The sequence below is a fragment of the Microcaecilia unicolor genome, chromosome 11 (genome assembly GCF_901765095.1).
Source record: "Microcaecilia unicolor chromosome 11, aMicUni1.1, whole genome shotgun sequence".
NCBI classification, from domain to species: Eukaryota; Metazoa; Chordata; class Amphibia; order Gymnophiona; family Siphonopidae; genus Microcaecilia; species Microcaecilia unicolor.
Window position 1 is genome coordinate 62,007,921 of NC_044041.1, and position 26,412 is coordinate 62,034,332.

Genomic DNA, 26,412 nt, shown 5'->3' on the forward strand with positions numbered 1-26,412 from the left:
ACAATCTATGTCTGTTTTTAAAAAAAAAAAAGATTTTAAAAACTATTCTTTTCCAGCAAACTTTTGGCACTGACCTTACTGATGGTTGACATGGAGGGGCATAATTGAACGAAAACGTCTATCTCCATGGGCGTTTATCTACGAGAACGGGTCCGTGAAGGGGCGGACCGAACCGCATTTTCGAAAAAAATAGACGTCCATGTTTTATTCGACAATTTGTGAGCTGGGCGTTTTTGTTTTTCAGTGATAATGGAAAATGAAAGCGCCCGGCTCAAAAACGAATAAATCCAAGGCATTTGTTCGTGGAAGGGGCCAGGATTCGTAGTGCACTGGTCCCCCTCACATGCCAGGACACCAACCGGGCACCCTAGGGGGCACTTTTACCAAAAAAAAAAAAAAAAAAAAAAGGTAAAAGAGCTCCCAGGTGCATAGCACCCTTCCCTTGTGTGTTGAGCCCCCCAAATCCCCCTCAAAACCCACTGCCCACAAGTCTACACCATTACTATAGCCCTAAGGGGTGAAGGGGGGCACCTACATGTGGGTACAGTGGGTTTGGGGGGGTTGGACGACTAAGCATTAAGCAGCACAATTGTAACAGGTGGGGGGGGGGGCCTGGGTCCACCTGCCTGAAGTCCACTGCACCCCCTAACAACTGCTCCAGGGACCTGCATACTGCTGCCAGGGAGGTGGGTATGACATTTGAGGGTGAAAATAAAAAGTTGTGAAACATCATTTTTTGTGGTGGGAGGGGGTTAGTGACCACTGGGGGAGTCAGGGAAGGTCATCCCCGATTCCCTCTGGTGGTAATCTGGTCATTTAGGGCACTTTTTGGGGCCTTATTCGTGAAAAAACAGGGTCCAGGAAAAGTGCCCTAAATTCTAGCTACAAACGCATACTTTTTTTCCATTATCGTCAAAAGGCGCCCATCTCTGTTCGGGTGATAACCACGCCCCAGTCCCGCCTTCACCAGGCCTCTGACACGCCCCCGTCAACTTTGTACGCTTCCGCGATGGAGTGCAGTTGAAAACGTCCAAGTTCGGCTTTCGATTATACCGCGTTATTCGTTTTTGAGAGATAAACGCCTATCTCCCGATTTAGGTCGCAATACAGGCGTTTTTGTCTTTCGATTATAAGCTGGATGGTGTTTCAAGTTTTGTGCTTTTTATCAAGGAATAGGATGAGCAGATCCTTGACAGCTCGGAGTCATAAACTATTCCCAGAGGGAGCTCTGTCCCATGGATAAAATGTCTCAAAATATAGCATCAAGATCACAATTGCTAGAAGTACAAGATAATGAATAGTGGAAAATTCTAAAGAAAACAAAATCAATTGTACTTACACCAGCCTTGACATAAATGGGTACAAAGATCCATCCCAAGATGACCACCACGATCAGAGCCTGAAGAAGAAGAGATGAAATGAATCAGTCTTCTTGAACATTGTACTGCTTCAGTGTATCACTTTTAGCGTGGTAAGGGAGGCTTTCACGGGGGCATCTTTGTGGCAAGAACAGGAAATAACATTCATGCAGGCTCAGTAGAAAATCAACCCATACAGAACGTCAATGGGTTCTTTCTATCAGTGGTCATAGCAGCCAGATTTGTGGGTGCTCTGGGTGCTTGAGAACATCAGATATTGAGCAAACCCCTTGACTGTGTCCAGAGATGGGATCATTTCCATTGGGTTTAGCACCTCCAAGTTGGCTCTTATGCCAGCAGTAGGTTTCAAACTGAAAGTAAGGAGTGCAAACTCTGTGGGTAGGAAGTACCTGCACATTTCCTTCCATAGTGACATATTGAAAATCACCCCTAGGTGCAGTGGTGTTCCTAGCCTGTTCGCCACCCAGGGTGGTTCGCCGCTGCACCTTCCCCGAAGCGCATCACCACTCCTCCCCCGAAGCGCATCACTGGACCTTTCCTCCCAGAAAGGGGGTGTGCGGAGCAGGCACATGGCTGTCGGCTCTGCCGGTCCCCTGCCCCAGAACAGGAAGTAAAGTTAGAGGGGGCAGGGGACTGGCAGAGCCGACAGCCACGCGCCTGCTCTGCGCGTCCCCTTGCTACCAGCACCCGGGGTGGACCGCCTCCACCACCCCGCCCTTGGTATGCTACTTCCTAGATGTTCTAGTAGATCTTCTCTGGCAGACCAAGCAGGAGATGGCTACAATACTATGGATGGCTACTTGCATTACTGGAAAACTTTGTGATTAGAAGTGAGGATAAAGGTGTTGGGTGGGAACTAAATAGGGGATCTTGTATTTTTATCTGCCCATGATGATAGAATACAAAAGAAAAGGTTAAGCAAAAGTTTCCTGGAAATGGATATCCATGTTCTGTGGCTGGCAGGTAGGACTGAACAGGAATAACTGGGCAGACTAAAGGGGTTACTTGCTTATTCTCTGCCATCATCTTCTGTGTCCTTGAGATCCACTCAGCCAGTCTGAAATTCGGGATATCCATGATGAATGTGCATGAAATAAATTTGCATACATTGGAAGCAGCATATGCAAATCTTTCTCATACATATCCATTATAGATATCCTGAAAACCTGAAGGTTGAATTGAGAGCCATAGTTCAGTGTTATTATTACAATGTATTGTGATATTCAGCAGAACCCTTGCTCCCTCCTCCCCACAAAATTGCACAGTGCTCTTTAGAGATGCTTGTCTAACCCTGATTGACATAACAAGATTGAAAGCTCAATAAAAACTGATGGGAGAAATATATACCTGAAATAAACAGCACAGGGCTGCTAATGCATGTTTTTATCACCAGATCGCAGCAATAAATTATAAACACAATTCAGAACTAAAGCTAAGACATGCTGAGTCCCTGACAACCAGTCCTCAAGGCACAAAGCGACAGTGCTTACTCCTGGTGAAATATTAACTGTAGTATAGGTAACTCCTGGCTGAAGTTTTCTGCCTTTCCTCACTAATCAATGCCTATATGGTGTTGGTTAAAGATAACAGAAACGACTAAAGGGAGAGGAAACCAGCAAACTTCCTAAGGTGAGCCTTAAATTGCATGTGCAGTCGCTATGTAGAGGTTTGATAATAAGCTGTGCCATAAGCAAAAGGGGTCCAGCAGATGCATAACAGACCTCTCCTGTAATTACATGTCCCAAACCAAGGGCAAACTGTAGAAAACTCCTTTCTATTTCTGTGGTCATTAGGAGAAGTCTCTTAGGTGCTGAATTGAGTTTCAGCTGTTCTGATTCCAGGAACCAATTCTGACAGAAAGAAAGAAGCTTCCAACTCACCATAAAGCTTCATTACTTGAGATTATGAAAAAGTGATCAAAAGAGAGACTTAGGGATCCTTTTAATAAGTTGCGGTAAGCACTGGTGTCTGCTTACCGCAGCTTAAAATGGCTTACCGTGGGACACGTTCAAGCATATTGCAGTAAATTTAAAATCTGCGCATGCTAGCCACGTGCCAACATTTTTTTTTAATTTTTGTTGGAGGGGCATGAATAGGGGGTGGAGAGTAAGTGTTCCTGTGCTAATTAGTGTATAAGTATTACTGCTTGTTAACTGGTTAGCCCAAGATTACCATGTGAGCTCACACTGCCTACACATCAGGTATCAGTAAGTGCTCCCACAGTAAATTCTTTTTATTGGCCATTAATGGAAAAGATAGAAATTTGACCATTTGCTGTCTGGAGTAGAAATGGCCTTAGCATGGAAGAAAACCCATGTAAGGGCACACCAAGGCCACTTTTTTCAGCAGCTTAGTAACAAGACCCCTTAAAGACCTAAATACATCTATCTTACAAGAACAGGGAAATATGGCAGAAGCAATACAGGAGAGACATGTTTCAGTGGGAAGGAGAGAAAATGGACGCGTGGCAAAATAAAAGCCAGCACACGTCCATTTTCGGCCTGAGACCTTACCGCCATCCATTGACTTAGCAGTAAGGTCTCACACGCTACCCGGGCGGTAGGCATGCAGCATACATCCACTGTCATTTACCTCCGGGTAAGCGCCACGCAGTAGAAAATAGAAAATATTTTCTACTATGTGTTTTCAGCATGCACCAAACTCAGAATTACTGCCCAGGGAACATGGTAGCCAGGCGGTAATGATGATTTTGCATACACAGGACACGTGTAGGCCCTTACACACCTTTGTAAAAGTGACCTACCATGCTGAATCACCCCACAAACCATTGATCTCAGCATCCTGTCAGTAGCAGTGGCCAGTGCAGGCCACAAGTACCCAGCAGATCCCAAAACGCAGATCTGTTTCTCTTAGTTTGTTTCCAGGGATGAACAATGAGTCTCCCAAGTCCATCTGGCTAACAATTTTTTATTGACTTTTCCTCCAGAAACTTGCCCAAGCCTCCTGAAGCACACTATGTGGGTTGGTGTGGAGGAGTAACTTAATGGTTAATGCAGTAGGCTAAAAACCTGGGGAACTAGGTTCAGTTCCCACTGTGGCTCCTTGTGACTCTGGGCAAGGCAATTAACCTCCATTGTCCCAGGTACAAAATAGAATGTGAGCCTGGCTGCTAGGGACAGAAAAAGTAACTACATATAATAATAAATGTAAGCTTCTTTTCATGGTACAATCAAAGGCAGTAGATAAAATCCATTACTCTTTTGCCTTGGACACATCTTCTGGCAACAAATTCCACAGCTTAACTAGGTGCTGCATGAAAAAATAATTCCTACAATTTACTTCAGTCTGTTGGTCATTAGTTTCATGGAATGTACTCTTGTTTTAGGGCCAGATTCTATGTATGGTGCTACGAGTTACTCATGTTAAATTGGGCACACGTCCAATTTAACGCACATAACTTAATTGAGTAATGGGCCAATTAGTGCTGATAACTGGGTGGTAACCAATTATCAGCACTAATTGGCAATAATTAGGATTTACACTCATATCGTATTCTGTAATGATGTGCGAAAAATCCTAATGTCCTTTCATATTTGAGAGCATGAATGGGGGGGGGGGGGCATTTCTGGATGCATTCCCAAAGATTATGCACGTTGATATAGAATATGGTCAAACTATGCCTAACTGTAGGTGCTGTTGAACTATTCAGCCAATGAGGAGGTGGGTTCGTGTATCTGATAGAGCCTATCATAGCTCTACTATTGTGCTGACCATTGTATTATAAGACTGAGAAAAATTTGAGAAGCTGAGCATAACTACGATTGATCATTTGTTAGCTCCCTTCGCTGTCTAAATGTTGATAGTGTTTTGCTAATTATTGTTAGTTATTATTATTGCAGGTGCCTATAGTTAGGTGCACTTTATGCCTAAGCATGATTCAATAAAGGACACATACTCTTTATAGAATTGTGCTAAGCTCGTTAAATTTTTGGTGCTGATTTTTAGGTACTGTTTATAGAATATACCCCTTAGTGTTTAAAAGTTTAAACAACCATTTCCTATTTAACTGTCCCTCCTCACTCATTATTTTATAAATTTCTATCCTATTTCCTCTCAGTCTTCTTTTTTCCAAACTGAAAAGTTCTAACCTGTTCAACCTTTCTTCATTAGGAAGGTGTTCTATCCCATCTATCATTTTTATTGCCCTTATCAGAACCTTCATACTTCCAAACCTCTGAAGCTGCTGTTAAAGCTCACTCCAGAACATAACATAAGAATAGCCACACTGGGTCAGACCAATGGTCCATCTAGCCCAATATCCTGTTTCCAACAGTGGCCAAGCCAGGTCACAAATACCTGGCAGAAACCCAAATAGTAGCAACATTCCATACTACCAATCGCAGGGCAAGCAGTGACTTGGAACTTTGTAAGTCTATGTGCTTTGAAAATGATCCTCTAAGTGTAATAAACCATAATTTTGCATCTGAGACTATGGAGAGTTAACTAACTTGCCCAAGATCACAAGAAGCATCAGTGGGGTTTGAATGCTTGCTTCCCCAGTTCTCAGCCCACTACTTTAACCCTAGGCTGTCATCTTCATCATTATTAACTATATTTGATATATCGCTGAGTCAAAGAAATATATCTAACTGGTTTACATTTATTAAATAAAAAAATAGAATTGAAAAGAAAAAGAAATATTAATACACCACAAAAGGTAGAAAGTTAAAATCTGATCCAATGTGCTGTACTAGCAGTAGAATATTAAAAATAAAAGGGAGACGTACCAGGAGACGGAAGTGAAAGGGTAAGCTGAATAAAGGGTCAACGGGACTCCCAGTATCCCGGAGAGCTGAATAGATGTGAGTGACTGGAGCTTCTGCTGACATCCCTTGGATTTCAGCTTTATAATCTCTCCCCTCCCCCCCCCCCCCCCCCCCCCCCCCCACACACAGTATTTTGTCTAATTCTGGACTGAATTTCTCTATAATTCCCTCTGCGGTGTCTGCTGATCTCAGTCGCTGGTTTGCTGTACAGTTTGGGTAATGCTGTTGAAAACTCCCAAATCACAGAGAAAGGCCCACACAGAAGGCCCACAGTACCTCTAACTGGAGTTTTTGCCCATGAGATCTCCAAGGTGGTGTCAGCCACCTTGGAAGACAAACTAATTAAACTGCATATCGAGGAGGTCCACGAATGTTTTGACTCACACACCCACTGCCTGGATGAGATGGAAGCACGGATCTTAGCCCAGGAGGACCTCTCTGCCCACATGGGGCAGATGGTGCAGCTTAGGGCAGAGAACGCACGACTCCTGGAACGCATAGAAGATCATGAAAATAGAAGCAGGCAGAACAATGTACAGCTAGTGGGCCTTCTGGAGGAGGTAGGAGACGCTTAACTATGTGCCTTGTTTGAAAATTGGCTCACCGAGAAGCTGGCTGTGATTAATCCATGGTCTTCCATTGTATGTAAGATGTAAGAGGGCCCTGACTTGGCCAAGTCTGCAGTAAAATGCTGTGGCCAAGACTTGTAATTGAAAAATATCTGAACTGGGCGAACAAGGATTGCATCATGCGAGCCTTCCGTCAGAATGGTGTGGTGAAATATAATGGCCATAAGCTGCTTTTGTTCAATGACTGCACAGTGGGTGCAGGTGGTGCAAGATAGGAGGAAAATAGCACCTGTCTGCACGGGGTTGCATAATCGACATGTGCCTTTCACTTTGCTCTATCCAGCTAAACTTAGGGTCAGACACAATGGGAAGGTGCTGTATTTTACTACTGTGGAAGAAGCACAAAATTTTGTAGAGTGTCTACCACCTGTCTCCTGAGTCAGAACCACTATTTGCCAGGACACATGGCTGGCCTAGTTTTGGGTCCCGATTGATCTGCAGTATGCTGATTGGTTGGAGCACTAGCTTGTCATTATTTATTGATGATTGAACAAGTGTGCCAGAAGCTACCTTGTGGCCTCATGGCTTCTTCTGCTTGGCCTTAAGCTATGATTCAGGCCTCCTTTCAGGGCTTGGCCAGAACAGTGAACCAGTTTTTCTCACACGGTTTGCATATGGCATACCTCTTATATGGTTCTGGAGGTCCTGGATTGTATTTTTTTTTTAAAATGTGGGCTGTTGGGGAGAAAAAGATTTGCGTGCATTGTGTTGATTGCTGCTTGTTGGCTTGTATATGGGATGGTATAGACTAAGGGAATGTGTTATATGGGGATGAGTGTCAAGCTTTGAGAGATTGTTGGACATGGTACAAATAGTTCATGAGGCCACCACTTAGGGATACCTAACCTATATTTGATGGTGATGGTTGGTTTGGGGGTGTTTCGCCATTTATGATTGATTTCTGGGGTGAGGGGAGGGGGATCTTAGTGTTAGCATCTGGAGGAGTGGCAAACTGGATTAGGATATAGATTTGATAGGGTTGTATGGGAATATTTGTGGTTTTTGGGAGAGGGGGGGAGTATAAGAAAGGGGTGGGGGTATGGGACGTGGGATAGGTCATCCTGGAGTTTTATATGGGTTCTTTCTTATTGGATGCTCCTTCTGCTTTATTCTGCTTTGAGACATTTCAGCATATTGCAGCACTGTGTTGAAAGGTGTTCAGAGAGGGGTATTGGGGTAAAGTTTAGTCCCAGGCACCTGGGACTTGTTGTCACAGCGTTTTGGGTGCCCTACCTACCTCGGGTGTCTCATGACATCTCCCACAACATTTATTTCCTGGAATGTGGATGGTATCACACCACCAGTTAAGCAATCTAAGATTCTAACCACCTTGAATCACCTCAGGGCAGATGTAGCCTGCTTGCAGGAGATGAGGGTCAATGACTCCGAGCACCTCAAGCTTGCCAGGTACTTGTGACCTGGATTGGCCAGAGTTGGAAACAGGATACGGGGCTTGGTGGGCCTTCAGTCTGTCCCTGTATAGCAATGCTTATGTTCTTATGTTCAGCGTTATTGGGTGGGGGAGGTATTTTACTTGTCCTCCAGGGCACGGCATGGAGGAGTGGGAATATTGTCGAGGAAGTCCCTATCATATCATATACGGCTTCTGATAATACAGGTTACTTGCTCCTCAAACTCAATTTACAGGGGTGAGAGCTTTTGCTTTTGGTATTGTATGGCCCTAATACTTATGATGCGCAATATTTCCAGCATTTGATCCACCTCTGTTCCCCTTATTTGGAACAGTCCTTTCTTATTGCTGGGGACTTTAACATAGTTCTTGATCCCTTTCTGGATAAGTCTGCTGCTCCACGTGTTCCCCTGGAGTAGAGGGGGAGGGCATTATCTTCTTTCTGTCAGGCGTTGGACTTGGTAGATCCCTAGAGGCTGCTCCATCCTGATTCTCGGGATTATATGCACCTGCCTCATGCCCATGGCTCTTTTTCCCATATTGATTACATTTTATTATTGACTCCTTATTTCTCTTCTGTTTTAGAGGTGGGTATTGGAATTATTGCAGTTAATGATCATGCTCCCATTTGGTTGGAGGTGCAAGCAGAACTGCATTACTGGACTGGGAGGTCTTGGTGATTCCCATCTTCCATGATACAGGATGCAGAATTTCAGGCTTATCTACAGGTAAAGTGGGAGGAGTTTAGCAACCTTAACAGTCAACAGGATGATTTTGTATTTTTCTCCACAATATTTAGAATCTTGACTAAGAAGCTGAATTTTCACCTTAAATAAAAAAAACACTTGAGTACAAAAGAACTGAAGCAATATGATTCTTCTAAAACCTTGAAATGGAAATTAGAACTCCTTAGTTCATCGGAGCAGCTTGGTTGAGTTGCAGACAGCATTCAGTAAAACATAAACAGCTTCATGTTCTACCTGGAAAAATCACTTACATTCCACTCAAATCCTCCAATGACTATACCACCAGCTGAAGCAGTCCCTGCAAGTCCCACGAAATGCCCACTGCCAATGTTACTGGCAAAGAGAGAAGCTCCAATCTGAGAACAAAAGGACAAAAAAAGACACCAGTCAGACTAGAACTGAGCAGGGAGGCAATCAGCTATCCCTCATCCCTCCCAAATTGACTCCAGGAGGCAGCCATCAGCTCCCAGGCCACTTGGGAGCAACACTGATTTTATCAATTCTCTCGACTGAGTTTTAAACTTTCACAGCTGACGATTATTATATCAATTTACTGGAACGTTCATAGGAATTAACAATTTGTATTTCTTTAGTTATTCTGTGAGAATTTGATTCTGCTCTTGAGTTTATACAATCCTCAGTGTTCTAGAATGTTATAAGTTTCATTTATTATCTTATACAATGAATAAAACTCATCAAGGGCTTTATTTTATGCCTAGAACAGGTGAAAAGTCCACAAAAGCCCTATTTTTGGCATATTTTATAAATATGTGCATTAATAAAATACGCTCCCAGGGCCAGCCCCAATAGCTGTCAGACCTGTGAGTTCTTGTACCAAGTAGAGCGCTGCCGAGCCCGGTACTTGGACCAGGTTCTGCATGGCGGCTGGACAACCCCAGGTTTCACCTGCGCTGACCGCCGTTCCCCAGAAGTTGAGCCCCTAGGTGTGGGCAGCCGAGATGGAGCGGGAAGCGGGGTGGTGAACGTAACAACCAGGCAGGCATCAGATAAGAGAGTGATCCAGGTACAGGCAAAGTCAATAGGCAGGCAGCAGGCAAGGGAGTAATCCAAGTACAGGCAGAGTCAGTAGGCAGGCAGCAGACACGAGAGTAATCCAGGTACAGGCAAGGTCAGTAGGCAGGCAGCAGACACAAGAGTAATCCAGGTACAGGCAGAGTCAGCAACAAAGAACAAAGTAAAGGAGAAGCACACTACTGAGCAAGTAACACCTACCAAAGTAGAAGCTGAAGCAAGAAGTCTAGGGAGAGCTCAGCTGATAAAGTGCTGGCATCTGACATCAGCAGGGAGAAGGGGCACAGCCATAGGACAAGAGCAGGGGAAGGAGGAACCAGAAGATCAATAGGCGAGAAGCAAGGGAAGCCTGGCAGAGGAAGAGCAAACCCAGGTGGGTGGAAGCAAAGCAATCAAGAAGCCTGCAGCCAGAGAAGAACTACACACACATGGCTCAGGGCTGTGCCAGTCAAGTGTGCGTGTCGACGGGACCTTGTGCAGCCAGAGGACGCCGCTTGCGTTGAGGTAGGGGGCATAGCAATAGCATACAAATGAAAACATGCAAAATTTACACCTGCTCTCAAAAAGGAGTAAATCTGTGCATGTAAACATGTATTTTTAACAACATGTGCGGACAGCACAACTCCACCTCCATTTTGTTCAATCTATGCCCAGAAACACCTAATGGAGATCATGTAAAAGTAGGTACATGCCTTCCGTACACATAGGGGGAGATTCTATTACTTTGTGCCAAGATGTAGGCACCACAGGGGGGCATACTTAGTGCCAGTTCTATAAGGGCTACTGGGGTGCCATGCAACGCACATGATGCAACTGATAGTATTCCATATTGAACACATTGCTTAGCAACCTGCCCATGTTCCGCCCATGTTCCCTCGTGGTTATGTGCTAAGCAACATCAGCATGTATGTTACAGAATAGTACCTAACATTTACACATGTTTCCGCCAATTATTGGTGCCTCTGATGTGCGTAAGTGCTATTATGCTATAACATAAGCATGCATCTAACACTAGGTACCAAGTTACAGAATGAGGGGGATAGTTCTTCAGAAAGGCACAAAACAAAGAAGGAGATTCTTTATTAGGCACCAAATTAGTAAAGAATCTCCTTCGCCTGAGAGTCGTGTCTCCCTCTACTTTGTTTTGCGCCTTTCTGGAGACCGTAGGGTAGATTTTCATGTTCCTCTGGCGATAGTTCTCCATTTTATAAAAGCCCTTTTCTGTGTGTAAAACAGGCTTGATGTGCAGAAAAAAATCTTTAGAAAATTACTCCCCCCCCCCCCACAAGAGAGTAACTGTTGTGTGCAAAGTACTCCAGCTGTTTCATCCAAGTACATTGCACTCATTACCGTTCACAAACAGGAACCACCTACAGTATTTTCATCTGAAACTGAGCAGATGCAGGTAAAAGCATCCGGGTGCTTTTCACTTACTATACTTGCTTGCATGGCTAAGCAGGGGCAAAATAGTGCTTCAAACCCAAGAAAGTGGACTCTTTCTCCAGGGATGTTTCCTTTTCATTTATAAATGTCTTTAAAAATTACCCTCTAAGAAACCAAATGCACTCAGTACTGCGTATGGAGAGACTGTCAGTTCAAGGCACAGAGGAAAAGAAAATCACCAGATTTGTTCACATTTGGATTCTTGACAATCTTGCGTGAGAAATACATTGCTTAATTCTTTTGGAACGTGAGCTATATGGGGAATGGGGAGAGGGTTGTATTAGCCTATGTTTATGTATCTTAGATGAATATTTTGATATTATCTTGTTGAGAGATCTGTTCTATTTTGTTAATGATATATAATAAAAAGCTTTTCAAATAAAACAAATTACCCTCCAAATCACCAGGTATGTGACTTGCTTGTGTGGTAACTCTTTAAAGAATCTTAAAACAGATCATTTATGTTTAGAAGGAAGTAGTGAAGTTAAGTCATAGACAGTACCAGACTCTCAACTTACACTCACTGTACCAAGGAAATGCAAAACAGAAAGTGTGGGAAAGCACCGTCTTAATCTCACCTGCTTTTCACAATCTCTGCTTACTGTCTGTATTTCCCTGAATGCTGAAACCATATTATAGCCTTAAGGAATGGCACTGAATTAATTAATTCACTTTATTTATTTATTTATTTATTTATTTATTTTATAACCTGCTTCCAGCTTAGTTAGAACCAGGCCTGGGAAGTGGTGCCAGCAGCTCACTTTATGGCATTTATTTCAGTGATGGACTAGAGCTGGGAGCTCACCAGCGGAATCCTTCCAGAATCCTGCAATCACAAGCCTGAACGAGCCATGAAAAGTGATCACCACGTCCCCCAGCCCCAACCAACCTGGAGAGTGAACATATCAATGCAAGTGCTTACTACATCTCAAGGCCTGCACTCATGGGTTTGTGTTACACAAACATGTTAGTGCAAAGTGTACTGTGTTTAAAAGAACCAACCTGCAGTCTGTATTAATGATGGCAATAGTGTGTTACTGTGATTTCATAATATGTATCCATGCATTGTTTAAATAGCCAGCTGAACCAAGCCAACAACCAAAGGAAGACTCGCTTTCTTAATTTTCAACTGTAATTGCAGAATATTTGTGAGGCCACCGCTTGAAGTCTCGGCAGCCATTTTGAAGTGGTGCCAGCAGTGAGCAGGTCAGCAGCAGCACCGGGCAGGAAAGAGTGGGGTTTTTTCCTACCCTGAAGAGGCCACTGGACCACCAGGGCACATTAAAGTCCAGATGATCAAAAGCCTCGTACTGTTTCAAACAGCGCTCTAAAAATAGCGTGGGGCGTTATTAGACCTATGATCAGAGATAATGACATGCAAATTTAAACATGCAATTATCTCTGATCATGGGGTAGAAGTGCGAGTGTCAAAAGCCCAGACCTGTCAAACACAGGGGCTGGAGGTCCATGGGACCACCAGACCCCAACTACCTCTGCCCCGAGCAAGGCAAATGGTCTGCAAACCCTAACGTCAGCTCGGAGCTGGCGTAGGGTTTGCCGCTGTCATCAACCCAATCTTTGGCGCGCTGGTCGCTGATCATTGGGGATGAATAGGTTTAGCATGCATTTGCATGCTATATGTGCTAAGAGCCCCATTTTGCTTGCATTTGCATGCCAGTTGCGTACAGAGCCCAAGAGCGCATTTCATGCGCTTGGGGACTGTGATCATAGGGTGGTAGCAAATGCAGGCGCTAGTATGGCGCTAACAGCCTCTAGCACCGGCATTTGCTTCTGATCATCCATATGTAAGGTGTGTGAGGGGAGGGGAGGTGGATGGAGGGGAGGGGAGGTTGGAAAAAAATGTGGGGAGGGGGATATACATTGGGGAAGGAAAAGGGGAAAATACAGCACATGGATAGAAAGAGATGGAGAGGATAGGAAAGGGAGTTATGTTGCTCATGGATGGGAGGGAAAGGAAAGGGGGACATGCTCATGGGTGTTTGTTTTTTTTGTATTTAGCAGAGTACGGAAGAAAAGCCATTTCTGTTACTTTACCAGTATTTTCACTGCTTATAGAATCCAGCTTTCTTGAAGGGGGGTCAAGGTGATTGTGTGGTGCAGGGATTGGCGGTGGCACGGTAGGGATGGGGTGGGTATGGGGGTGTGGCTGCATTTTATTTTGTGTGTCCTCTTTTTTTTGTTGTGGCAAATATGGTAACCCTATGCAGAACAGTTATCGTCATGTATACATGTTGATGCTTTTACTGCATTGCCTAATGGAGGAGTTTAATGCAGGTCACTGAGTTAATGCTGCTTAGTGAAAAAGGTCCCTAAGACATTGCATTTTGTGTTTAGACCAAATGTCTATCAAACTGACTCCAACACCTCATAAATTATTAAGCTTTATGTTGGTTATTAGGAATGCAATTATGTGGAATGATTAGCCAGCTTTAACTTGGACTTGTGAAGATCTGTCACATTGCACCCAGCTAAATAAAAGCTTGGTGAACTTTAACCAGTCATAATGAGTGAAATGTGCCAGGACACTGACTCTGTCCTGCACCAGTAAGAGAGCAGGTGATAATAATATCACCTTGGATGCTGCAAGGCGTGCAAGCTAAATGAAGAATTAAGAACAATCTTTACAACTTTAGGGAGACCTTCTAAAAGGATTTCTATTGGGTTTGATGTGGGCCTATCCTTCCAAAACAAATACCTCCAGACCTCTCCACTCTTTGACTTGGGTGAAAATGGGGTAGGAGCAATCCCAAGGGGCTTCTGCCCTACCACTGCTGTCTTTCAGAATAACACAAATATGACCAAGTCATCAAGAGGTGCCATTTTGAATTATGACACCAATAGCATAGGAGTGACTAGAAATCAATCCTGTCCCCTTTCCACCTGCAAATAGAGTAAGAGAAAGCAAGGGAGAAGGGTAAAGAGAGGCTCGAGGGGTGGCTAAATTTAAGGTGCAGGTCAGTCAGTCATTAGTTTAAATTATACTATGCACTCTGTAACCGATTACTCTGGAATCTGGAACCATGTAAGCCACATTGAACCTACAAATAAGTGGGGAAATGTGGGATACAAATGCAATAAATAAAATAAAATGCAGCCTAGTTAGGGCAGTCTTTTCATGATCCTAACTTTATCTGGTTTGTTATCCAATTAGCAGTCTGAATATGGCCTGCCAACCAGCTCTGCCCACAGGCTACCCAACACTGTCCAGATAGTGCCGAGCTGGTCAGAGGACATATTCAGCAGCTCTATCCGGTTAGTGCCGCTAAATATCCATTTCACCGGAACCAGTTTGTTATTTGGTTAGTGGTCTGAATATGGCTGCTAAGGATGCTGGGCTTGATGGACCTTCGGTCTGTCCCAGTATGGCAATACTTATGTACTTATAAGGACCTAGCAAAGCTGGAGGAATGGTCTGATATTTGGCAACTAAGATTTAATGCTTAAAAATGCAGGGTCATGCACTTGGGTCACAAGAATCCGAGGAAACAGTACAATATAGGGGGTGAAGTGCTTCTCTGTACGAAGGAAGAGAGGGACGGGGGTGATTGTGTCTGATGACCTTAAAGCTTCCAAACAGGTAGAAAAAACGACAGTGAAAGCCAGAAGGATGCTTGGGTGCATAAAGAGAGAGATGACCAGCAGGAAAAAAGAGGTGATAATGCCCTTGTATAAGTCTCTGGTGAGGCCCCATTTAGAATACTGTGTGCAGTTCTGGAGACTGCACCTACGGAAAGATATAAACAGGATGGAGTCAATCCAGAGGGCGGCTACAAAATTGTTAAGCAGCCTTAAACACAAAAAATATAGGGACAGGTTTATGAACCTCAACATGTATACGCTGGAAGAGAGGAGGGAGAGAGGAAATATGATAGAGACGTTTAAAAATATCAAGGGCATTAATGTATAGGAAGTGAGTCTTTTTTAACTGAAGGAAAACTCTGGAAGGAGGGGGCATACGATGAAGTTAAGAGTGAATACGTTTAAGAGGAATCTAAGAAAGTGTTATTTCACGAAAAGGGTGATGGAAGTGTGGAATGGCCTCCTGGTGGAGGTCATGGAGTCGAGAACTGTGTTAGAATTTAAGAACGAATGGGATAAGCATGTGGGATCCCTTAGGAAGATGAAGAGTTAGGGGTTACAGAGGATGGGCAGACTGGATGGGCCATTTGGCCTTTATCTGCCGTCAGGTTGTTTCTTATCCGGGTAGCAGCACCGGCTAATCAGATAAGTGCCTTTGAATATTGGCCCCAAAGTGTATAAGCACAATGATCACAGTATACGATCAAAAAGGGGGGAAGGGGAAGGGATTTGATGTACCTCCTTTCTGTGGAAAGCTTTTCCTGTACAACAGCAGTATCTGTCCCTTGTTCCTGCTCATAGCTTACTACTACTACTTATCATTTCTATAGTGTTACTAGACGTACGTAGCGCTATACACTTTGGACCATTAAAAAAAAAAAGTCCAAGTGAAAAACGCACAAGTCATTGGGATATAGGCAGGGCTGCCGAGAGACTGGACCGGGCCTGGGGCAAGGCTGCCCACGGGGCCCCGCCGCCACCCCCTCCCCGAGGCCACTGCACCGCAGTCTCAGTGTCCACCCACCCACCCCCAGCCCTGACGACAACCCCCCCCCATCCGCTACCAGGCCGGATCCCTCACACTCAAATCACAGCGCCTCTCCTCCGTGTGAAAGCGCAGCAGCGGCAGATCATCTCCCCCTGCGCCCTTCCTCTCTGCATCCCGCCCTCGCGGAAGTTACATCAGATGAGGGCGGGATACAGGGAGAGAAGGCCCGAAGGGATGTGACCTGCCACCACCAAGCTCCGACAAGGAGGCGAGGCGCCGCGACCTGAATGCAGGGGGCCCAGTGGTGGACAGAGCGGGCTGTCAATGGAGCCAAAGGCAGGCGGGTGAGACTGGGGACTGTGGTGCCAGGCCCCCCTTGGAGGCCTGGGGAATTTTGTCCCCCCTGCCCCCCTCTCTGCAGCCCTGGATATAGGAGGAGCCAGCATTCTTAGTAGACTGGCCACCACAGACCTCCCAGCAGAGCAGTGGGGCAGCCTAGGAGGCACTGCAGTGGATGTCACATAAAAGGTCCCAGGTACACATCTCACAGTTACCCCTTTATAATGTAAGGTGAGCCCTCCAAAACCCACTAAAAACTTACTATACCCAACTGTACACCACTACAATAGCCCTTATGGCTGTAGGTGTCACCTATACGTGGGTACAATAGGTTTTTGGTGGGTTTTAGGGAGGATGACACTTTCCACCCCAAGTTTCAGAGCGTATTGACGACACCAGCATTGAACCCTAATCCTGGTCCACACCCAGTAAAGCCATATGAACAGCAGGATGTGAAAGGAACAATTATAACTGCTTTTCTTTATTGTTTTAAAGTTTCATCACAAAAAGAAAACTGGAATTACTGCCTCTGTGGTTCAGGAAGGAGACCTGCCTTCTCTCAGCTTCAGGCCAGGACCATGTGAAGAGCAGAAAGGAAAAAAGCCTTGCACAATCTGTGCCGGGACTTAACATCACCTGTGAGCAGTGAGAATGCTAAAGTGATGCTTCTTCCTCAAAGACAGCAGTGTTCATTTCTGCTACTCAGCGCTGGGGCCTGTCTGTTTTGCTATTCCTTCTTACTTTGTGGTGGGGAATACTGGAAGAATGACTGACTGGCAAATGCTCTGAGTAGTGTGAATACATGGTGATCTGGGGAAGGATTGTAAGAAGTATATATTTATTTATTTATTGGCATTTATTAACTGCCTTTATAAAGCGATTCACCCAAGGCAGTGTGTGTGTGTATGTATGTATGTGTGTGTGTGTGTGTGTATATATATATACATATATATATATATATATATATATATATATATATATATATATATATATATATATATATATATATAATAAAATGCACCTCCAACATTCTGAAGCTGACTGCATGGCTGAGGCATTCCTGCTTTCTGTATCCATCTCCTGAATTGTCATCATGTACTTCCGGGTTCATCACAAGCAGAAGTGACCAACCACACAAGGTTTATCGGCTTCAGAATGTTGGAGGTGCATTCTATTAAATAGGATTGGTCAGTTCCTTGAAGCACAGCCAGAGCTCAGCGTCCTGCACAGTAACGCTCAAACACCAGAGAGAGGGGGGGCCTGACACCAGAGAGGGCGGGATGGTATCCCTGTCACACACACACACTCTCTCTCACACACACTCTCTCTCTCTCACAGTCAATGTCTTTCTTTCTCTCACTCTCACACACTGTCTCTCACACACTCTATGTCTCACACTGTATCACATTCACTCTCTATGTGTCACACAGTCACTCACACACTCTCTTGGTCTCATACACTCAGTCTCACAGAGAGTCTGTGTCTCACACACACACACTCTCTCTCTTGCACACACTGTATCTGTGTGAAACACACTCTCTCTCTCACTGTGTCTCACATACGCACTTGCACACACTCTCATTCTCACACACACACACTCGCACCCAGACTCACTCTCTCTCTCACACACACACACACTCGCACATTCACTCTCTCTCTCACACACAGTCACTCTCACATATACTCTCTTAAACATAAACACTCCAAGGAAAACCTTGCTAGCGCCCTTCATTTGTGTCACAAACGGGCCTTTTTTACTAGTATATATATATATATATATATATGTGTGTGTGTGTGTGTGTGTGTGTGTGTGTGTGTGTGTGTGTCTGTACTACGATAATAAGTATTCAGGTACAAAATGTCCTTGCCCCAAGGAACTTACAATTAACTACAAGTCCCAGCATGTAGTGGGTGGAAAACCAGGATTGACTCAGACTCTCCTGATGACTCAACCTAGAAGGCAACCGAGTTCCCTAATCAGGAAGGGGTTTCTCTGTCATTTGTGCTCTACTTCCTGATTTTTGGAGTAGATGTGAAAAGTCTTATTTTCTGTCCTTTCAATTCTGAGTTGAAATGAGTATAGCAAAGTGCTTACCGGCCACCACACCATGCTTCGCCCAGCCAGGAAGAATCCTCCCACTGTTCCACGATTTGTCCTCACCATGGCCTACAAAACAAGCAGTGGTTGAATAACATTGTATCCGGAAAGGAGGAAGAGCTTTAATTTGTGTTAATTTCAAGGAGTGACTAGCCAGAGCTGTGATAAGGGCAGCAGACGAGTGAGGCACCCCCCTGAGTGTAACTACAGGCATTGATGGTTTTGTGGAGGGGCATGGGGGATGATGCTGAATTGGATCCCTATCCCCCCCCCCCCCCCCCCACCACCACCACCACCACCACCACCACATCATCAATATGACCACTCTGCTCCTTGCCCCTCAAACTATGCTTGTGGAAGTAAGATGTAAGGGGGGGGGGGGAACAAAACAAGGCGTGGAGGAGTGGTCTAATGGTTAGAGCAGCTGTATTGATATCCAGAGGTGGTTGGTTCAAATCCCACTGCTGCTCCTTGTGATCTTGGGCAAGTCACATAACCCTCCATTGCCTCAGGTACAAAATTAGATTGTGAGCCCTCCAGGGACAGAGAAATACCCAGTATACCTGAATGTACTGTGGAAAAAGGTGTGAGCAAAATCTAAATGAGAACTTGAACTACAGATGGTCTTAAGATTACAGCAATGAAAAAGTGGTGGTTCTGCAGTACTTTTATAGTTAGCACTCTGCTTGCTGCTGGTGGGCTGCAGCTCTGAAACATTTCTGGATCAACTCCCTGGATCTGTAGGAGAAGCATGCTGTGAGGGGTGGCAAAGTGCTGTAATAAAATAAAGATGAAGGAGGTCCAATACTTCCACAAACAAACCAAGAACGTCAAAACACACAGGGGTGGAAGGAAGCCAGATCCAAAAAGACCAGTCCAGAACACATAGAAGTCAGAGCACCGAAATTTGTTTTGGTGCTCTCTGACTTCTATGTCTTCTGGTCTGGTCTTTTTGGATCTGGCGTTCTTCCACCCCTGTGTGTTTAGACCTAATAAAATAAAGTCCAGCTCAAGCACAACAGGAGAGCAGACTGCCAGCAGTAGGCAGCAGCTGGAAACAAACAAACTAAAAAAAACCCCTCTTCCTCAGCATAGGATCAACCCCTGGAGAAAAGTCTTACATAGCAGGGGATCAATCTCCTGGAGCTGTAGAAAACCAGAACATTGTGGCAGGCAGCAGCACTAAAGGCAAAAGCATCAGCTTGAAGCTATTGTCTCTGAAGCAATAGCATCTGCACAGGGGTGTGCTGGTAAATTTTTAACAACGGGCTCTCTCTCCGGGCATAGCCAGCCCTGAAATTTGGGGGGGGGGGGGGGGGGGGGGGGAATACATGCCTCCCCTCCCTTGTGCGGGCACGCTAGGCATACCTTTGCCGAGCCCTACCAGCCAATAAATGGACTGCCACCATTCTCTGCTGCTTGTTTCTGGCTCTGAGCAGCAGGATGGAACCTTCTTGCGCTTGTATGAAAAGTCCCAACCTGATGCTCAGAGTCAGAAATAAGGAGCAGGGAGCAGCAGCAGTCTATTTACTTGGCTGGTGGGGCCAGCATCACTGCCAGCAAAGTAAAAGAGAATTCAGGAGGGGGCCCAAGCCCACATTTTGGGAGTCAGTTGTTAAAGTAGCCATGGGGAGGCCTACTTTAACAACCGGCTCCCAAAATTCTTAAAAACTTAACAAACGGCTCTCGCGAGCCTGTGAGAGCCCGCTCCAGCACACCACTGCATCTGCAGTAAAAAGCCAGCTCCTGGACAGGAATACCTGTTAAAGTACTGATGAGACATGTTCATTTACTTTCTGCCTCCCAAATGCTCCAGTATCTGCAAATCTGCCCCAGAATACACCATCTGAAAGGTCTTACATTGTAACACAGTATTTGAGGGAAGATAAAACCCACATGATTCATCTAGTTTGCCCAGCAGGGCCATCGAGAGGGGGGGCAAGATTCCTCGGGCCTGGCCTCCAAGGAGGGCCCAGCACCCGCGATCAAAAGAGACTGCTTTGTCGGCCATAGGTTCTTCATTCTGCTGTGTCCTTCCTATGCAGAAACAGGAAGTTACTTCACAGGAGGCGGGACATAGCAGGAAGAAGGACCTATAGCCTGCAGAGCACTTGCTCTCATTCGCTGCTGCAAGAGGGGACAGTGGTGGCGGTGGGGGGAGGGGAGTGGAAGCAGCAGCGGGGGGGGGGGGGGGGGGGGGGGGGGGGAGGGGGCAGCAGCGGGGCCCAAAAGATTGTTTACCCCGGGTCCAGCTTTGTCTCTTGGTGGTCTTGCTGCCCAGTAAGGCAGCCTGAGCCACAGCTGCAACTCATGATCAAATACTTGCATCACAAATAAGGCAGTCACACAATCATTTATTTATTTGGATTTTGCTCACACCTTTTTCAGTAGTAGCTCAATATGAGTTACATTTAGGTACATTGGGTACATGGAAGAGTGATTTTATAATTTTAGTTGCAGCAGTGTCATATTCGCTGTCAAACCTGACTAAACCAGCAATCTAACAATGTTGCAAACTGACATTTTACTTGCTATCAACTTTAAGGTGTCTTCCCTCACCCTCTGAGATAAACTCATAGCATATGGTATAAGTCTTAATGAGCCTTTTCCAGTGGAAGGAAAGTTGTAGAACAAGGAGGTGATACAAGGCTCTTTAGCATTAACATCAGGAAATATGTTTTTTTACAGACTGGGTAGTGTAGTCTAAAACCTTATAAGATTTTAAGAGGGCCTGGAAAAGGTGAATGAAAGCAGAAGCACAACCCAACCTCATGCATTCAAGTATTTGAAGTGTCATCTTTGAACAATTCAGCAATGAGAATTGGAACTGCTAGAGTGAAATGCAGATAACCACACAACCGGATTAACCCAATGAAGATCTGTCTGGCAGGCTGCAGATATAGTAATAACTAGATGCCACTATCTTCCTTAAAATACTCCATTGTCTATCCCAAAGTATCATATGTTCTATCTCCAAACACTCCACTATTGCTTCAAAAATTATACTGCTTCAGAACATCTCTGCCTATCAAAGCGTTAATGTACAGGCTCAATATTCCGGAGGAAGGCAGATCCAGGGAAGATCTGAATGAAGAAAACAGGAAACAGCTTTTTTTTTTGGCAAATTAGATGCAAAGTATTGGCAAGGAAGGCAAAGAGAGAATTTGGAAAGATGATTGCCATAAAGGCAAAAACTTATAGCCAAACCCTTTTTTCAGGTACATTCCAAGCAAGAAACCTATGAGGGAGTCATTTAGACCATTAAATGGCCCTGGGGTAAAAGGACACTCAGGAAAGACAAGGCCATAGTGGGCAGACTAAATGAAGTCTTTGGTTTAGTCTTTCCTGAGGAAAATGGAAGAGAACTAACCATGCCAGAAATGGAATTAAATGGCAATGACTAAAATAAATCTCAGTGAACCTAGAAGATGTAATTGGTCAAATCAACAAACTGATGAGCAGCAAATCACCTAGACCAGAGGGTATACACCCCAGAGTTTTGAAAGAACTAAAAAATGAAATTGCATATCTACTATTAGTATTCTGTGTCTACGGCACTGGTCCCTCAAAGCAGAGCAGGAGTCCTCCAACTACATTGCTTTCAATGGGGGGTGGGGGGTGGGAAGGGGGGGGTTCAATATTGTATTTTCAATGGATACTGACAGACAGGTTCCCTGGAGTCCTGCAGAGCTTGCCTGTCCCTCACTATTGAAAATGTGATAGTGAAACAGCACCACCCATTGGCAGGACTGTATGTGGAAGAATCTTGCTCAGCTTAGAGGGAACAGTGGTCTATGGTATGTGGAGGGTGGCCAATATAAGACCAATTTTTAAAAAGAATTTCAGGGGTGATCTGGGAAACTACAGACCAATAAGCCTGATGTGAGCCTACAAATAGGTGGGAAAATGTGGGATATAAATGTAACACAAACCAATGGGGAAAACACTCCGCTTGATTTAACAAAATTCCAACAAAGAATAGCGGGTCAATTTATGCAATTGCAGGAAAATGAATTGATAAATGGATGAAGGAGAGGACCTCAGACTGGTGACAACTTAATCTTAATTAATAAGATTACATATATAGTCACCATGTTTCAATCATAGGTCCCTACCAACCTCCTCCCTAGGTGTTCACACACACTGTTAGTGCATAAATGTAATACAAAAAATAGCCATTATACAGAGCAAAGCTACTTAGCTTATTGCAGCTTGAACCAAGGGCCTCCCCAACGGTCCCGTTTCGCCAGGTACGGCTTCGTCAGGGGAAGAGCGCCCAACTGCAAAGCGCTGCTCGATTAAAAAATGGCCAAGTCCTAGTGTTCCATCAGTGTGTGTGAACACCTAGGGAGGAGGTTGGTAGGGACCTATGATTGAAACATGGTGTCTATATATGTAATCTTATTAATTAAGATTAAGTTGTCACCAGTCTGAGGTCCTCTCCTTCATCCATTTATCAATTCATTTTCCTGCAATTGCATAAATTGACCCGCTATTCTTTGTTGGATATAAATGTAACTAACAAATAAATAAATAAATAAAGAGTAAAATTACTGAGCATATAGATAGGCATAGTTTAATGAGACAAAGTCAATATGGATTTAGCCAAGGGAATGCTTGCCTCACCAATCAGCTATGCTGTTTTTTTTTGGGGGGGGGGGGGGGTTGGAAGGTGTGAATAAATATGTGTGTAAAGGAAAGCCAGTTGATACACACGTATCTGGATTTTCTGAAAGCATTTGATACAGTACCTCATGAAACACTCTTGAGGAAATTAAAAATCATGGAATAGGAGGCACGTGTCCTTTTGTGGAATGAGAATTGGTTAAAAGATACAAAACAGACTGTAGGGTTAAATGGCCAATTTTCTCAATGGAAGAAGGTAAATAGTGGGATACCCTAGGAACCTGTACAGGGACCAGTGCTTTTAAAGATATTTACAAATCATCTGGCAGTGGGAAGAATGAAAGAGGTCATCAAATTTTCAGATGACACCAAATTATTCAAATGTGTTTGAATTGCTAGTGGATTGTGAGAAATTGCAGGAGGGCCTTGTGAGACAGATGAAGTTTGATGTGGACAACTGCAAAGTGATGTACACAGGGAAGAATAACCTAAATTATAGCTACATGATGCTAGACTCCCCGTTAGGAGTTACTCCCCAGGAAAAAAAGACTAGGTGTCATCTTGGACAATACACTGAAATCTTCTGCTCAGTATGCAGCAGTGGCCAAAAACGCAACAGAATGTTGTGAATTATTAGGAAAGGTTTAGAAAATAAAACAAAGTATATCATAATGCCTTTGTATTGCTCTACGGTCCAACTGTATCTTGAGTATTGTATGCAATTTTGATTGTCATAGCTCAAAAAAAGATATAGCAGAATTAGAAAAGGTACAGAGGAGGACAACCAAAATGACAAAGGGAATGGAACAATTCTCCTATGAGGAAAAACTAAAAGGTTAGGGCCCTTCAGCTTGGAGAAGAGATGGCTTAGAAACATGATGACAGATAAGGGCCAACTGGCCCATCCAGTCTGCCCATCCTCAGTAACCACTAACTGCTCCTTTCCTTAAATTCAGACACAGTCCTCGTCTCTACAACCTGCACTAGGAGGCTATTCCATGCGTTCACCACCCTTTCTGTGAAAAAATATTTTCTTAGATTACTGCTGAGCCTATAACCTGTTAACGTTATCTTTATGCCCCTCTCATATCATAGTTTTCCTTCATTTGGAAAAAGGCTCACCTCCTGTACATTAATGCCACGGAGGTATTTAAAGGAGAGATATGATAGAGGTTTATTAAATCCTGAGTGGAATGGAAGAGGTAAACCAAATTGATTGTTTATTCTTTAACAAAATAAAAATACAAGACTAGGGGAGCATGCCATTAAGTTAACAAAGCAGTACCTTTAAAACAAATAGAAGAAAATAGTTAAGCTCTGGAACTCATTGCAGGAAGATGTGGAAAAAAACAGTTACTGTAGCTGAATTTTTAAAAGGTTTGGACAAGTTCCTTTAGAAAAAGTCAATAGACTTATTAAGATAGACCTGAAGAAAGCCACTGCTTATTCCTGGAATCTTGCTACTTTTTGAGACCCTGCCAGGTACAGTACTTGTGACCTGAATTGCCATCTATCAGTGTAACCCAGTATGGCGATTCTTATGTTCTTATGTTAACATACTAGGCAGTGTATGATGAAGGGTCCCTGGGGTGGAGCTCTGGGGAGACAAAGGGACTAGAGAAGGCTCAGCCAGGTGAAAGAATCTGAAAATCAAAGCAGAGGAGAAAAAGATTGATGTGCAAAGCAGCTGAATGCTGAGACAGCCTGCTGCCATTCCAAAGGAGCTGCTGGGCTTAAAGCCAGGGATCTGCTTGCCTTTGAGCTCATAGAAGCTCTGAACTGTTTCTATAAGAAGGAACCGGTTAAACAGCTGTGCCTGGCATTGGACAAGCAAAACGTTACAACAGACCCTTCACTTACCTTTTCCTTATACACACAGAATGGGAGAAAAGAACATATGCCTGATTTTGTTTTATATTAAAGTGTTATCTTGCACATTTAAATGCAAAGAGGATAATTTTGTTACTTGTACAGTCACTACATGCATAGAAAATACATCCTGATTTGTATAATCACTGTTACTATGTTACTATGAAAGTAACTTACCTTGAATTGTTGAGGAAGCCATGAGCTAATTTTGCAGCCCTCATAGCTTAAGCAGTTTTCAAGGGGAAATTAAGCACATTCTTTCCCTTTTTAAAGTATCCTACTGAACATATCCACACACACTTACACTTGAGAGAATCGATGTATATGCAATTCAAAATCTAAAAGTCTACATGTAGGTAAAACCCCATCCCACCTTCATCCTCATGAGCACCTCTGCTCTCCCTGGGTAGAAGTATGTGAAATGGCATAAACTCTGGGCAATATTTGTGTGTATAAAACTGTGGTTTCTGATAAATGGCCCCAAACACTCCACTACCTGCTCCCACTCTGTCAAATGCATTTCTTCTCTCTTTAAGCTCAGAATTTCCTCAGATACTTCTGTGAAATGTTTCTTTTTGATAGATCATTTCATACCATGCTATATGGCACCTGGGACAGACTCCTATATCCTCTGTAGCTCCCCTGACACTTTACAGTTCAGGATCCTGAAATAACAAGTCCTATTACAAATAAGATATTATTACTTACCCAAATACCCACTGCCAGGACTACTACGAAGTAGACCACGATAACAGAAATATCAGCTGGGTTGTTGATTGGGATGTAGTTATCATTCTTTGAAGGTGGGCTTGTGGTCACTGGGGTCAGTGTTGCCATTCTGGTTCTTCTTTGTCCTTCTGCTTAACCCCTGATGTCAAGGAGTTGCCCCTGGTCCTTTTATCTCAGGTGTGCACTTAGATGGTATTAGAGTTAATCATAAACCACTTTAAAAAATGTAATCCTTCCCCCACCTGTTTGTAAATGTGTAACCTCTTGTGTCCTATCACAAAAATTGGTAGCTGATTATAAAGAAGTCCAGTAACGTACTTTACCATCCAACTTGCAAGCTGTCATATTTAATTTTCAAGTAATGGACCCATAACCTGCCTCTGTTAGAGTTTTGCAGGGCAGAGGAGTGGCACCAGAAAAGGAGTGGCTTCTATTGATGCCAAGGTGCTGAGGTGGAAGAGAACAGAATTGATCACATAAGGGATTACACACAAAACTCCTGGTGCAACACACTGGGTGTCTGCATTCCTGTGAGCACATTCAAAACAATAGCAGGCATAGCTATCCTGACAAATTTGCTTAAGATGTTTCCGTCTAAAATGTGATGCTAAGAAGCTTTAGAACAAAAGTAATTATTGCACAAGGCATATTAGTCAGAGAGTCAGTCTGTGCTACAGGTGACTCCTCCAATGCAGCTCTCCTAATACTGTAAATATTCTGACCACAATCTACAGCA

The 26,412-nt window shown here is 44.0% G+C and overlaps 1 protein-coding gene and 1 long non-coding RNA gene across 2 annotated transcripts in view; one reads left to right on the plus strand and one right to left on the minus strand.

Moving 5' to 3' along the window:
• SLC5A1 (solute carrier family 5 member 1) overlaps nucleotides 1–26,107 on the minus strand; it is a 72,282-nt gene extending 46,175 nt beyond the window's left edge. Inside the window, exons 1-4 of the mRNA XM_030219199.1 lie at nucleotides 25,656–26,107; nucleotides 18,450–18,521; nucleotides 9,204–9,308; nucleotides 1,340–1,399 (exon numbers count right to left, since the gene is read on the minus strand). Of these exons, the coding sequence (XP_030075059.1) occupies nucleotides 1,340–1,399; nucleotides 9,204–9,308; nucleotides 18,450–18,521; nucleotides 25,656–25,784 (366 nt within the window). The 5' untranslated portion in view covers nucleotides 25,785–26,107. The remainder of the gene's footprint in view (nucleotides 1–1,339; nucleotides 1,400–9,203; nucleotides 9,309–18,449; nucleotides 18,522–25,655) is intronic.
• Nucleotides 8,804–17,179, plus strand: LOC115480487. The gene is made up of 3 exons (XR_003943832.1): nucleotides 8,804–8,934; nucleotides 12,208–12,374; nucleotides 16,850–17,179. It is a non-coding gene; the product is annotated as an uncharacterized LOC115480487 (long non-coding RNA).
• Nucleotides 26,108–26,412: the final 305 nt, after the last annotated feature.